At 45.3% G+C, this 15,905-nt stretch overlaps 1 protein-coding gene across 1 annotated transcript in view; it reads right to left on the minus strand.

Annotated features, from left to right (window-relative positions):
* The window catches only part of LOC119969932 (ankyrin repeat domain-containing protein 31-like), a 273,205-nt gene that overhangs the window by 104,569 nt on the left and 152,731 nt on the right, over positions 1-15,905 (minus strand). Inside the window, exons 8-10 of the mRNA XM_038803900.1 lie at positions 12,348-12,886; positions 4,790-4,995; positions 3,261-3,446 (exon numbers count right to left, since the gene is read on the minus strand). Of these exons, the coding sequence (XP_038659828.1) occupies positions 3,261-3,446; positions 4,790-4,995; positions 12,348-12,886 (931 nt within the window). The remainder of the gene's footprint in view (positions 1-3,260; positions 3,447-4,789; positions 4,996-12,347; positions 12,887-15,905) is intronic.

Here is a 15,905-nt window from a genome sequence, read left to right on the forward strand (position 1 = left end):
CACGACCAGGCTAGCCATCCTCGGCTATGTCGTGGAGAACGGAGTCCTGGGCCCCAACCCGGACCGTATGCGCCCTTAGAACTCCCTCTCCCTCATTGTCCCAGGCACCTTTTTCTCTTATTATGCCCAGTGGGTCCCTCAGTATGCGGACAAAGCCCGCCCACTATTTAAGACCATACTCTTTCCTCTATCGGATGAGGCTCGTCAGGCCTTCATTCGCATCAAGGAGGACATCGCCAAAGCGGCCATGCGGGCGGTGGATGAATCCGTCCCCTTTCAGGTAGAGAGCGATGCCTCAGATGTCGCCCTCGCAGCCACACTGAATCAGGCAGGGAGACTAGTCGTCTTCTTCTCCCGAACCCTCTCTGCTTCGGACCTTCGACACTCCTCGGTCGAAAAGGAAGCACACGCCATCGTGGAAGCTATACGTCACAGGAGGCACTACCTCGCAGATAGGAGGTTCACCCTCATCACCGACCAAAGATCGGTTGCCTTTATGTTCGACAACTCTCAAAGGGGCAAAATCAAAAATGGTAAGATCCTACGGTGGAGGATCGAACTCTCCACCTACAAGTACGACATTATGTACCGACCGGGGAACCTCAACGAGCCCCCAGATGCATTGTCCCGTGGCACGTGCGCCAGCACGCAAGACGACCGCCTGAAAGCTATCCACAATGACCTCTGCCACCCGGGGGTCACCCGGCTCGCCCACTACGTCAAAGCTCGAAATCTGCCTTTCTCCACTGAGAAGGTAAAAGCCATCACCAGGGATTGCCCAATCTGTGCGGAGTGCAAACCTCACTTCTATAGACCAGACAGGGCCCACCTGGTCAAGGCCTCCCGGCCCTTTGAATGCCTCGCTATCGATTTCAAAGGGCCACTTCCCTCGACCAATAGGAACGTATACTTCCTGAACGTCATCGACGAGTTCTCTCGCTTTCCCTTTGTTATCCCGTGCCCCGATTTGACCTCCCACACAGTCATTAGGGCCCTGCACAGTATCTTCACCCTGTTTGGTTTCCCCAGCTATGTACACAGCGACAAGGGTTCGTCCTTTATAAGCGACGAGCTGCGTCAGTACCTGCTCGAAAAGGGCATTGCCTCGAGCAGGACTACCAACTACAACCCCAGGGGGAACGGGCAGGTGGAGAGGGAGAACGCAACGGTCTGGAAGACCGTCCCACTGACCCTCCGGTCCAGGAATCTCCCGACCTCCCATTGGCAGGAGGTCCTCCCCGACGCGCTCCATGCTATTAGGTCCCTTCTATGTACGGCCACCAAACAAACCCCTCACGAGCGGCTATTTGTTTTTTCCAGGGGCACTACCACTGGGGTTTCGCTCCCAGCATGGTTGAAGACACCAGGCCTGGTTCTCCTCCGGAGGCACGTCCGGACTCACAAAACTGACCCACTTGTAGAGAGAGTGCTCCTGCTCCATTCAAACCCACACTATGCATTTATAGAGTACCCTGACGGCCGTCAGGACACTGTTTCCCTCCGGGACCTGGCGCCTGCAGGATCCAACTCCGACACTACCTGCGCTGAGATGCCCGGCGCCCACGCCTGCAGTTTCGCTGCCCGTGCTCCGCGCCCCCACGCCCTTGGGTTTCCGGCGCTCCCCGTCACCAGTCGAAGCAGTCGGATACGAAGCTATGGCAGAATCACCCCCGGAGTCCGCATTGGTCCCCTCGCCGACCGCCACCGCCCAGCCACCAGAAGAGGCTGCAGCCCCGGTGCTTCGCCGATCCCAGAGGTCGACTCGACCGCCGGATCGACTTAATTTGTGATTTACATCCTGTAAATTGTAACTTGTAACTCGTAATTTGGATTTTGTAGACACATCACCCCCGCTGGACTCAATTTTTTACAGGGGGTGAATGTGGTGAATCACAGTCCGTGTAATTCACACTGTTATTATATATGTTGTACCGTGTCTATGCAAGCTCGGGATACGAGCAGTTGCGCGGCTCTGCCCATAGGGGGAGATGAGGAGTTTGTACTGGGCTCCGCCCATGGCTCCTCCCACTAACCGGAAGTATAAAGCTTGGCAGTCGTGAGCCTGCCTGGCAGTTCATCTCGTCGCAGGCAGGCTCTGTTGTAAGACTATTAAAACCACTGTTCACTTCCAACCACGTGTCGTGTGAATTGATGGTCACATCAATGGTCACATCAATCAGTACTTGGAACTACGATGTTGTAGCCATTACGGAGACATGGATTGGTTCGTTGCCGAGCACCAACTCCGATTATTTTGGTGGAGGCAGGTTCAATCAAGGCCCCTGATTACCATATACCGGCCACCTTCAGCTGCTGAATCAGTACTCCTCCAGGTTGAACACCACTTGGAGGAAGCACTGAGGGTGGCAAGGGTGCAGATATACTCTGGGTTGGGGATTTCAATGTTCATCACCAAGAGTGGCTCGGTAGTACCATCACAGACTGATCTGGAGGGGCCCTGAATGACCGCTGGCATGGCCCTACCTGATCTATCAAAATGCAAGCTGCTTTGAGGCTCAGCGACTTGACAGCGAGGCAGAACAGCGGCGGCAGAGGAAGGAGAGGGAAGCCACCCCAGGGCTGCAAATTCAACTCATGTCCCCACTGTGTAAAAATGTGTGGCTCTAGAATCATCTGAAGACTCACAAAGCTTGACGGATGTCATCCTTAATTTTGATGAACTGCTAGAAACCCCTTGAAATAAACGTCAACTTTTCATTTATCTTCCTAATCAATTGCTGCACTTGCAAAAAGAATATAAAAATCTTCCACGCTCTCTTTATTCCCCTACTGGACCAAATAAAATTTAAAAACCTTACTTTATTTATTTATGACCTTTTCTAAGTTGTAAACTCCTTTTTACTTCCCTTTCCGATTTAACATCTAAAATCCAAATCCTCCCTGACATCCTAATGCAAATTTCTACAGTTTATTTCTTATATAAAATTAAAGTTGGTCATATGTACTGCAAATGCATGCCTTTCACACCTGCACCGTTTCATGTCCTAAACCTTGCAGCCCAATTATCATCAGTTTAATTAAATTATTGCAGTAGATAGTGCAGTAGTCTGTATCATTTAATTGTTTTTCTCTTCCGTACTCAAAGAGACTCGTGCTTAAAACTGGATTCACTGACATCTTCCAAACAAATCAGAAACCATACATGGAATTAGAGTTCAATAAAAGCTTGCTCCTTAGGTTTGAAAATTGTCAACATGTTTGCAGCTTTAAACTTTCAAATGTGAAGAAATACTCCTTACCCGCGTAATCTGGCAGGTTTACGTTGACACCTGCTTGAATCAAAGCCCGAAGCAGATGTACATTCCCACTCAATGCAGCTTTGTGGAACTTTGTCTCTCCATAAATGTTCCTCCTGTTCATATTCTGGCGATACCTTACGATGGCAGAACGGCTATAAGTAGATCGAGTCAGGATGTGTTCACCACCTGGTAAAAATAATAAATTAAGAAATATTAACCATAACAGTATTTTCTACAACTTAAAAACAAATATATTGCTTGCACCAGACAAAGGTCTTTAAAAAATATTTGTGGATTTCCTGTGGTGTTTCTCACAGCGGGATAGAAGACACACTATAACAATTCCCACATATACCACACAGGAAATAGCAGCTGGCAGCTAATTAACAGTGATTTAATAAGTCAAATAGTAAATGGTATTGTGAGATTTCAATTGCTTTTGCTATTGACTCTGTCCATTATTTTGAAAACCAGAAATGAGTGATCTTTATGGACATGCAATTATTAGCCCTTACCAATTTGAATGCTAAGAATAGATAGCAAGATATTATATAAGATCCATGGACCTGATATCTGATATCCAGCAGTCTTGGATTGTGATTTGGCTACACCGGGAGCAGTCCTGTGCTTTGGTAGCTTTTGCGACTGGCCTTAAGCTTTGAAAAATAATTGCATTTTTTTAACACCTTTCATGACCTCAGGGCATGCTAAAGTGATATAGAACCATTGTAATACTTATTAAGTGTAGTCATTGTGGTATTATAGTGAAAGAACTGGGCACAGTTTTGGGTGTTGGCAGCATGGGGAGATGATCCTGGGATTTTGGTAGAACTGCAGGAGGAATTCTGGAGTTTGGCAGCTTGCAGAGGAGCACCTAATGTTTTGCTGCATAAGAGGTCCTTTGATCTGGCATCACAATGGGACAGGAACCAGAGTTTGACAGGAATAGGGAGGGAATATGTGATTGGTGCGCTGGTCAGTCAGTAGTAAGGGAAGGTGAAGGTACTAGATGGGACAGGTTGCATGTGTGTCTGCCTGTTTAATCCCCTTTTCTATTTAGAGTATGTATGTATCTATCTGTTTATCTCTCTCTCTCTCTCTCGTCATTATCTTTCTCTGTTGCTATCTTTCTGTGTGTACTTCTCTCACTGTATCTCACTTTCTAATGTTCAACAAAAATTAGCTTACAAATAGGTAATCTGGAAACTTTGAGTCCAAAATGCAAAAAAAAACTTGAATGAGGAAAGATATTCTATGTTCCTCTGGCTCTCTTGCCTAGAGATTGGATTCAGCTGTCCTAATTTTTAGATGTGAAACAGGCACTTAAGAGTAAATATGATAGGCAGTGCACAGTCGTCCATCTCTCAGTGCACACATAGACAACCAGGGTGATACTTCAAATATTCAAAATGTCATTATTTTAAAATAAGGGTCATATACTAATTGTGGGAGCTTGTGAAATTGGTCTGCCACAGCACCTGAATCTTCACATAATAAATTGGGAAGTACATCGCGGTGCTAATTCTCACCCGATTCTGCTGCATTCCTATGATTTGTATCCTGGCATTGATTGTGACAATGCACGCTGTTTTCTTTTTTAACTCTCGAACTCTGACGTGGATTCGTTGCAGATATCGTCCCATGTTGTGAAGCGCTTTGTCGCTTTTCAGTTTTTCCATTAGCTGTGTTTTCCCTTTCTTTCTCATTATCATCCTTCCTAAGCAAAACAGTTTCCCTGAATCAAAAAAGACACCTGATTACAATCGATATTATTCTGCTAATTCAGGAGTTTTCAGCATCTGAAGTTATTACAGTTTCTGAGCCAGGTGATTGAGTTGTTTTTTTTTCTCTGGATGTACATTAGATGCTTGAAAAGTGCAGCATACCTGGATCCGTCAGTCAAAACACACGGCAGGAAACAGGAGCGCAGCTACAACATGAGAGACTGCAGCTCTTCTACCAGCTCCTCGTCCACCTTTGGGAAATTCAGCCCCCCTAAGAAGTGCCTCATCCCCTTCGGCCACATTGGGGGTTCCGACCCATACAGCCTACTGTAGAAATCCCTAAACACCTTATTCACCCCTGCTAAATCTTCAACCAGGTTGCCATCTCCATCATTTACTTTCCCTATCTCCCTTGCTGCCTCCCTCTTTCTAAGCTGCTGTGCAAGCATTCTATTGACCTTCTCTCTCTGCTCATAGATCGCCCCACTTGCCTTTCTCAGCTGCTCCACCACCACCCCCCCCCCCCCCCCCCCCCCCCCCGGTGGTTAACAAGCCTATAGCCTCCGCCGTTCCCTTAGAAGCCCTGCCTCTGGGGTCTTCGCATACCTCGTTTCGATCTGTAATATCTCCTTTACCAGTCGGTCCATCTCTGCCCTGTCTACCTTCTCCCTGTGGGCCCGGATCGAGATTAGCTCCCCTCTAACTACCGCCTTCAGTGCTTCCCAGACCACCGCTGCTGAAATTTCCCCCGTGTCGTTGACCTGCAGGTAGCTCTGAATACATTTCCTCAGCCGCTCGCACGCCCCTTTGTCAGCTAAAAGTCCCACATCTAACCTCTGGTGCGGGCGCTGGTTACTGTCTTTACTAACCTGCAGGTCAACCCTGCATGGTCTGAGATTGTGATCGCCAAGTACCCCATGTCCACCACCCCCCGTCAGTAAAGCCCTGCTCAGAATAAAGAAATCGATCCGGGAGTACACTTTATGGCAATGAACTAATTCTGACCATACTCTTAACCTGCAGGGGACAAAAGAAGTATATTGCCGTTGACATTTAATTGTGCAGTGCCCAGTTTATAAGCGTTCGAGTGCTTAAAGATTTTTAAAAATTCATTCATGGGATTTGGGCATCACATTCATTGCCCATTCCTAATTGCCCTTGAACTGAGTGGCTTGCTAGGCCATAGAATCCCTGCAGTGCAGAAGGAGGCTATTCAGCCCATAGTGTCTGCACTGACCGTCTGAAAGGAAATCCTACAGAGGCCCCCACCCCATCTCCTCAACCTCACCTAACCCGCACATCTTTGGACACTAAGGGGCAACTTATCATTGCCAATCCACCTAACCCGCACATCTTTGAACTGTGGGAGGAAACCGGAGCACCCGGAGGACACCCATGCAGACACAGGGAAACATGCAAACTCCACACAGTCACCCAAGGTCAGAATAGAACCCGAGTCCGTGGAGCTGTGAGGCAGCAGTGCTGACCACTATGTCACGATGCCACCCTTATAAGCGCATGATTCACAGAATCTCTGCAGTGCAGAAGATGGCCATTTGGCCCATCAAGCCTGCACCGACCATCCAAAAGAGAACTCTATCTAGGCCTTCTCCCCGCCCTTTCCCATAATCCTGCACATTTATCATGGCCAATCCACATAAACTGCACATCTTTGGACTGTGGGAGGAAACTGGAGCACCCGGAGGAAACCCAGGCAGACATTGGGGAGAACATGCAAACTGCATAGTCACCCATAATCAAATTCAGATCCCTGGTGATGTGAGGCAACAGTGTTAACCACTGTGCCACCGTAATGGGTCTGTATTTCAGAGGGCATTTAAGAGCCAACCACATTGCTGTGCATCTGGAGTTACATGTAGGTCAGGTCTGGTAAGGATGGATGATTTCCTTCCCTTCGGACATTAGTGAACCAGATAGGTTTTTAACGACAATCAACAATGGTTTATTGATCATCATTAGACTTTTAATTCCAGGTTTTTTATTGAACTCAAATTCCTCCGTTTACCATGGTGGGATTTGAACTGGTCGCCAGATCAATACCCTGGCCTTTACATTACTAGTCATAGAATTACTACAGTGCAGAAGGAGGCCATTCGGCCATCGAATCTGCATCGGCTCTCTGAAAGAACACCCTACCCAGACCCATTCCCCCACCCTATCCCTGTAACCCCATTTAACCTTTGGACATACTAAGGGGAAATTTAGCAGGTCCAATCCACCTGCACATCTTTGGACTGTGGGAGGAAACCCAAGCATCCGGAGGAAACCCGTGCAGACACGGGGACAATGTGGAAACTCCACACAGACAGTTACCCAAGGTGGGAATTGAACCCAGATCCCTGGTATTGTGAGGCAGCAGTGCTAATCACTGTGCCACCGTGGAGCCTCACTTGCATTGTCCAGTGATAATGCCACTGCGCCACCACTTCCCAAATGATCCAGCATGGTGAGTAACATATGTACACTCATTCCACGATGGAAATGTGTTGCCCACTAACTTGGATCAGGGTCCTCCAAGGAGCAAGTCAGAATTATGGAAGATGCACAAATAACATATGAACATGCATACATACGAATTAGGAGCAGGGGTAGGCCACTCACCCCTACATGTCTTCTCCACCATTCAATAAATAATTCCTGAACTGGCTGTAACCTCCTATCTACCTCTTTGAAAGGAAAATAATTCTCATCATCTGTCTTAAATCGACGACCCCTTATTTTTCAAGTGACCTCAAGTTCTCGATTTTTCCACAAGTGGAAGCATCCTATCCACCCTGACAGGACCCCTCAGGATCTTAAGATTTCAATCAAGTTGCCTCTCACTCTTCTAAACTCCAGTGCAGTGCTTTTCAAACAATTTTTCCCGGGACTCTCTTTTACCAACTGGCTAACCTTCAGGACCCATGCAGACCGACCTGAACGACCAATGCCGGTTGACCTTCACAACCCAGGCCAGCCGATCTTCATGGCCCACACGGGATGACCTTTGTGGCCCATCCTTATATCTTACCTGCTTGATCCTCACAATCTCACTTGCTTTGTCAGCTAATGATTTAGGTTCTTGCTGCATCCTTCTTAAAAAAACCAAGAGAGTTGTTCCCGAACTCGTGATGACTTTGAATATTTGAGGGTTTTAAACTTTCATTTACCTCCCTGCATATAACGCACATGGGCTTTGGATCCTGATTTTCATTGGCACAATTAAGAAAGCCACACCTCAATAAATTATTTTTAGGTTGTTTTGTACCTGACTTCAGTTTTTCCTCTGTCGGGTGTTCACCAGAAGCCCTCGAGCTTTGCATACAGCTCATATCAGCGCTGCTTTGTCCTGCCCTGGACTCTCCTGCTAAGATCTCTCCAACACATTCAATTGTGAGATCCTGGCCTATTTGTGACTCTGGCCCTCTCGTCCTTATTACAAAATGGCCCATCTTAAGTTCTTCATGCAGTCATGTTGCTTGCTTGCTGGCAGTTACAAATGGAGGGATCTCTCCTTCATGATCTTGCTCCCAAATCACAAATGTGCAGGGAATGTGGTGTCAGTGTACGTGCCGCGCTCGTGACTTGCTCTCTGCCATCGATTCTGGTGGGAAGACTTCACCGTTTGTATTTAAAGGCCAGCAGCAGCCAGCATTCTTAGATTGAGAATGCCACGATTGATCACTTCACGACGCTCCCGACACCCATCCGCGACCCACCCGTGGGTTGCGACCCTAAGTTTGAAAAACCCTGCTCTAGTGGAGACAAGTCTAACCCATTCAACCATTCCTCATAAGACAATCTGCCCATCCTGGTTTCAGGCTAGTAAACTTTCTCGGAACTGACTCTAACACATTTACATTCTTCCTTAAATAAGGGGCTGGTTTAGCACAGTGGGCTAAACAGCTGTCTTGTAATGCAGAACAAGGCCAGCAGCACGGGTTCAATTCCCGTACCGGCCTCCCTAAAGAGGCGACGGAATGTGGTGACTAGGGACTTTTCACAGTGACTTTATTGAAGCCTACTTGTGACAATAAGTGATTATTGTCAGACAACAGTACTGTACACCATACCCCAGATGTGGTCTCACCAATGCTCTGTACAATTGAAACATAATCTCCCTACTTTTATATTCAATTTCCCGCTAAGGGAGCTGGTGGCGTAGTGGCATTGTCACTGGACTAGTAATCCAGAGAACCAGGTTAATGCTGTGGGGGCCCCTGAATCCTACCATGGTGAAATTTGAACTCAATTTAAAAAATCTGGAATTACAAATCTAATGATGACCATGAGTCGATTGCCGTAAAAACCCTGCTGGTTCACTAATGTCCTTCAAGGAAGGAAATCTGCTGTCCTTACTCGGTCTGGCCTACATGCAACTCCAGAACCACAGCATTATGGTTTACACTTAACTGCCCCCTACTAAAAGGCCACTCAGTTCAAGGGCAATTAGGGATGGGCAACAAATGCTGGGCCCAGTCAGCGGCGTCCACATCCCAATAACGAATAACGAAAACAATAAATGATAACATTCTGTTAGTTTTACTAATTACTTGCTTTGTCTGCCTTTCAACCTTTTGTGATAATATTTAAATAAAGTTGCTAAGCTAGTTATATGAGTCTTTTGTGAAATTTGGATGCAGTCTCCACGGTTGAAACTCACTCTGCAAATCAAGGCATCAACAGGGATACTATTTAAAAGGCTCATTCCTCCAAACTGGTTAGTTACTGATTTGATGAACAGACTCTATAAACGTGGGCGGACCCACCCCCCCCCCCCCCCCCCCCCCAACGCCATTGCTACAGGTTCCCTGGCGGTGGAGGGTGCGAACAACAGGAAAACCATTGACAGCGATGGCACAAGAAGATCCTGCTACGAGCCAATGGCAAGCTGCCTCGGCTACTGCAAAACCCACAGCAGCCAGCACAGGAGTTGCTGCAGGTTCCACCCAATGTCACAAATACCCTACCTTGGAAATTTATTGCATTTTTTTGCTTTTGATTGGTCAAACTCCTGGAATGTTCACCCACACAGCACTGTATGTACACATACAAACAGGACCGCATGTGCACATACAAACAGCACTGTATGTACACATACAAACAGCACTGCATTTACACATTCAAACAGCACTGCATGTACACATACAAACAGCACTGTATGTACACATTCAAACAGCACTGCATGTACACATACAAACAGCACTGCATGTCCACATACAAACAGCACTGCATGTACACATACAAACAGCACTGTATGTACACATACAAACAGCACTGCATGTACACATACAAACAGCATTGAATGTACACATACAAACAGCACTGCATGTACACATACAAACAGCACTGCATGTACACATACAAACAGCACTGCATGTACACATATAAACAGCACTGCATGTACACATACAAACAGCACTGCATGTACACATACAAACAGCATTGAATGTACACATACAAACAGCACTGCATGTACACATACAAACAGCACTGCATGTACACATACAAACAGCACTGCATGTACACATACAAACAGCACTGCATGTACGCATACAAGCAGCACTGCATGTACACATACAAACAGCACTGCATGTACACATACAAACAGCACTGCGTGTACACATACAGACAGCACTGCATGTACACATACAGACAGCACTGCATGTACACATACAAACAGCACTGCATGTACACATACAAACAGCATTGAATGTACACATACAAACAGCACTGCAGGTACACATACAAACAGCATTGCATGTACACATACAAACAGCACTGCGTGTACACATACAAACAGCACTGCATGTACACATACAAACAGCACTGCATGTAAACCTACAAACAGCACTGCATGTACACATACAAACAGCACTGCATGTACACCTACAAACAGCACTGCATGTACACATACAAACAGCACTGCATGTACACATACAAACAGCACTGCATGTACACATACAAACAGCACTGCATGTACACATACAAGCAGCACTGCATGTACACATACAAACAGCACTGCATGTACACATACAAACAGCACTGCATGTACGCATACAAGCAGCACTGCATGTACACATACAAACAGCATTGAATGTACACATACAAACAGCACTGCATGTACACATACAAACAGCACTGCATGTACACATACAAACAGCACTGCATGTACATATACAAACAGCATTGCATGTACACATACAAACAGCACTGCATGTACACATACAAACAGCACTGCATGTACATATGCAAACAGCATTGAATGTACACATACAAACAGCACTGCGTGTACACATACAAACAGCACTGCATGTACACATACAAACAGCACTGCATGTACAAATACAAACAGCACTGCATGTACACATACAAACAGCATTGAATGGACACAAACAAACAGCACTGCATGTACACATACAAACAGCACTGCATGTACACATACAAACAGCACTGCATGTACACATACAAACAGCACTGCATGTACACATACAAACAGCACTGCATGTACACATACAAACAGCACTGCATGTACACATACAAACAGCACTGCATGTACATATACAAACAACACTGCCTGTGCACATACAAACAGCACTGCATGTGCACATACAAACAGCCCTGCATGTACACATACAAACAGCCCTGCATGTACACATACAAACAGCACTGCATGTATATATACAAACAGCACTGCATATACCCATACAAACAGCACTGCATGTACACAAACAAACAGCACTGCAGGTACACATACAAACAGCACTGCATGTACACAAACAAACAGCACTGCAGGTACACATACAAACAGCACTGCAGGTACACATACAAACAGCATTGATCAGACCATGCATGCACTTAGACCAGAAGGCCTGCAGCAGTCCAACACCTTCGAGATAGTTAGAGATGAGCAAGAAATTGTGGGTTGCCAGTGACGCCCACATCCCATGAATGAATTTTTAAAAATTGTCCATTCTGTATCCATTTGATTTATTATCGAAAATTAGTCTTTGCTTCAGTTCTAATTCCAGCCTTTCCTGCTAGTCCCATAGATTTGTTTTCCCTGTACTCAACTCGGCCGTTAGAACATGCCGGGGTTGGTTTAGCACAGTGGGCTAAACAGCTGGCTTGTAATGCAGAACAAGGACAGCAGCGCGGGTTCAATTCCCGTACCGGCCTCCCTGAACAGGTGCCGGAATGTGGCGACTCGGGGCTTTTCACAGTAACTTGATTGAAGCCTACTTGTGATAATAAGTTATTATTCTTATGTACTAACAGTGGCAAAATCCTCAGTTTTAAGGGCAAATACCACTAATGGAGCATTTTTTGCAAAGCAACATATAACATCACATGTAGCACTCACCTGTTCCTAACATTTGTGGAATCCTGTGCATGATTCAATGTTTGTCTGGATTGCATTTGATGGTTCAATGGCTGAAAAATAAAGCTATTACCAATTTTAGCATCTCGTGCATTGTTAAAAGGTGTTGTTTTCTTATTGTGTGATAATTCATTGCATGTTGCTTTGGGTGTTACATTATTCATGAAAGTTGTTTTTGAGTCTCGTGAACGTGGTATTCTTTTCCTCCCACTACATTCGGATGGCTTGTCGGAGAAATCCTCACGTACAGGAGACATTACTTTTCTCTTTTTATCTGTTGATTTTTCGTTAAAATGAAAGCTTTGTCTACTCGAAGCAGGAGGCTCATTGCAGGGGCAATTAACTTCTTTTGCAATTCTTTTCCTGCCTGATTTTGGTCGAGCAGTAGAATCAGTCGAATTATCCTCTTGGGCAGAGGTTATCAAACTTCTGTCTGTCGTACTGAGAATTTGCCCTTTCGCTAACTTGTCCATTGCCTCACATTTAGAAGTCTCTGACTCCGTTTCATTCTTATTTAAAAACTGTAGAATAAAGAAAAGGAACAAATTTATCCCAGAATTTAATTTCCTTTAACAGCTGACTATCATACAGAGGGAGTCATCGCTCAACATGTTTTCAATGTAATATGCCACTTCCTGGCCTTCAAGACTCCTTGTTTCCACCTTCCCAACATTGCCCATTTCCATCTTTATCTTAACAATTCCCTGCTAAAAATTCATACATGTTTGTCACCTTCAGTTATGACTATTGCAATGTTCTCCTCCATAAATTTCACTCAACCAAGACTTGGCCACTCATAACTTTTCCCACACCCAGTCCGAGAGACCCATCGCCCTTGTCTTCATAGACCTTCACTGGCACCGTGTTGTGCAACACATTAAATTTTAAATCCCCACTTTTTTAGCTATAAATCATTCCACAGTCTTCCCTCACTATGTTCTGTAATCTCCATTCCTTTGGTGCTGGTCTTTGATACATTCTATCCTCCTTGTCATACTTTCCAGGAGGGCAGACAGGCTGACTTGCAGGGGATACCTCAACTCAGGCAGAGGATAAAAACAGTGCAAGGCCTGGGGCCTTCGCTTCCCTTCCGGCAGTGTAGACAGCCAGGCCTGCGGGGAGCACCTCAACTCGGGCAGTGGGCTGAATTTGAATATCAATCCAGGAGTGATGCCACAGGAAGTTCATTGGTTGGTAAGTAAATGTTAATTTGAATTGCCTAATCTAAATTGCTTTCAGTTTAAAGGCAAAAAAGATGAATATTCCTCAGATTAAAAAAACTAAAAGCCAGTTGGAAATTTAAGAAGACCAAATTAAAAACTAATTAAATAAAATAGAGATGCAAGGCCAGGCGATTTGTTGTAACTGCATAATGTGGGAGCTGGTGTTTCCGAGTGACCACATCTTTTTTTTATTATTCGTTCATGGGACGTGGGTGTCACAGGCTGGGCCAGCATTTATTACCCTTGAGGGGGCAGTTAAGAGTCAACCATATTGCTGTGGTCTGGAGTCACATACAGGCCAGACCAGGTAAGGAAGTCAAATTTCCTTCCCTGAAGGATGTTAGTGAACCAGATAGGTTTTTATGGCAACGGTTTCATGGTCATCACTAGATTTCTAATTCCTAATTTTTATTGAATTCAAATTTCACCATCTGCAGTGGTGGGATTTGAACCTGGGACCCCAGAGTACTCTAGGTCTCTGGATTACTAGTCCTGTGACAATACCACTGTGCCACCGCCTCTGTAGCAAGTCATGGTTGCGCGACGAACTTTGGCTCAGAGTTGATGAGCTGGGGTCTGAGCTTTGGACACATCAGGGGGAGTACCTAGACGCAGTGTTTCAGGAGGCAGTGACACCCCTTAGATTAGTTACCTTGAATTCAGCCAGTGGTCAAGGACAGGAGGGTGTGACTATGAGTGAAGCAGGTTGAGGAGGGATCCAGCCCTTGTCCTTATCCAACAGGTTCAAGATTCTTGCTCCTTGTGTGGGCGAGAACGGAGATTGTAGGGAGGATGAGCAAACTGACTGTGGCACAGGGAGCCATTCAGGTGGGGGAGAGAAGAGAAATGTAGTCATAATCAGGGATAGTATAATTAGGGGCATAGGCACTGTTCCCAGTAACCACAATCAGGAATACCGAAATAAAGTCATAATCAGGGATAGTATAATTAGGGGCATAGGCACTGTTCCCAGTAACCACAATCAGGAATACCGAAATAAAGTCATAATCAGGGATAGTATAATTAGGGGCATAGGCACTGTTCCCAGTAACCACAATCAGGAATACCGAAATAAAGTCATAATCAGGGATAGTATAATTAGAGGCATAGACACTGTTCCCAGTAACCACAGTCAGGAATACCGAAGGTTCTGTTGGCTACCTGGTGCCAGGATTCAGGATAATGTATCTGAGCAGCTGAGGAACTTGGAGTGGGAGGGTAAAGATCCAGTTATCCTGGTCCACTGAGGTACCAATGACATGGGTAGAAGAAGGACAGAGGATCTGCTGAGGGATTATGAGCAGCTAGAGGTTAAATTAGAAAGCAGAACCAAAAAGGTAATAATCTCTGGATTACTACCAGTGCCAAGAGGTAATTGGCACAGGGTCATTAAGATTAAAGAGGTAAATGCTTGGTTCAAAGGTTGTCGTTGGAGAAATGGATTTGAATTCATAGGACATTGGCAAGAGGACTGGGAGTGGAGAGAGCTATTCCGATAGGACGGGCTCCATCTGAATCATGGTGGGACCAGAGTCCTGGCAAATCATATAACTTGGGCTGTAGAAAGGGCTTTAGCTTAATAGTGGGGGAGAGTTCAGTTGCATGGAAAACTAGAAAGGTAGAAGGGAGGAGTGAAGGCTAGTGATTAGGCAGATTGTTATCAGAAATAAAAAGACAGTGCAGAACATGTGAACGTCATATGAAATCATACAAAACTGGGGAAATTTGTTAACAGTACAAATTTAAAGGCTTTATGTCTGAATGCACAAAGCATTTGGAACAAAATTAATGAGTTAACAGCGCAAATAGAGACAAAGTGGTATGATCTGGTGGTGATTACTGAGACATGGTTACAAGGAGACCAGGTCTGGGAATTAAATATCCAAGGGTACTCAGTATTTCAGAAGGATAGACAGAAAGTAAAATGAGGTGATGTAGCTTTGCAAGTAAAAGGAAGGGATCAGTGCTGCAGTGAGAAATTATATAGACACTGGAGACCAAGATGTGTAGTCTGGGTAGAAATAAGAAATAGCAAAGGAAAGAAGTCCCTGGTGGGAGTAATCCATAGTTCTTCAAACAGTAGTTCCACAATGGGACGCTGTATACACCATGATATACTGGGGGGGGGGGGGGCTGTAAGAAAGGTACAACAATAATTATGGGTGATTTTAATATGTTTATGAATTGGATTAATAAATTGGCAAGGGTAGCCTCGAGGGAAAGTCATTGAGTGTATTGGAGATTTTTCTTGGAGCAATAGGTTTTGGAACCAATCAGGGAGCAGGTTATTCTGGATTTGGTATTGTGTCATGTGGAA

The sequence above is a fragment of the Scyliorhinus canicula genome, chromosome 8 (genome assembly GCF_902713615.1).
Source record: "Scyliorhinus canicula chromosome 8, sScyCan1.1, whole genome shotgun sequence".
NCBI classification, from domain to species: domain Eukaryota; kingdom Metazoa; phylum Chordata; class Chondrichthyes; order Carcharhiniformes; family Scyliorhinidae; genus Scyliorhinus; species Scyliorhinus canicula.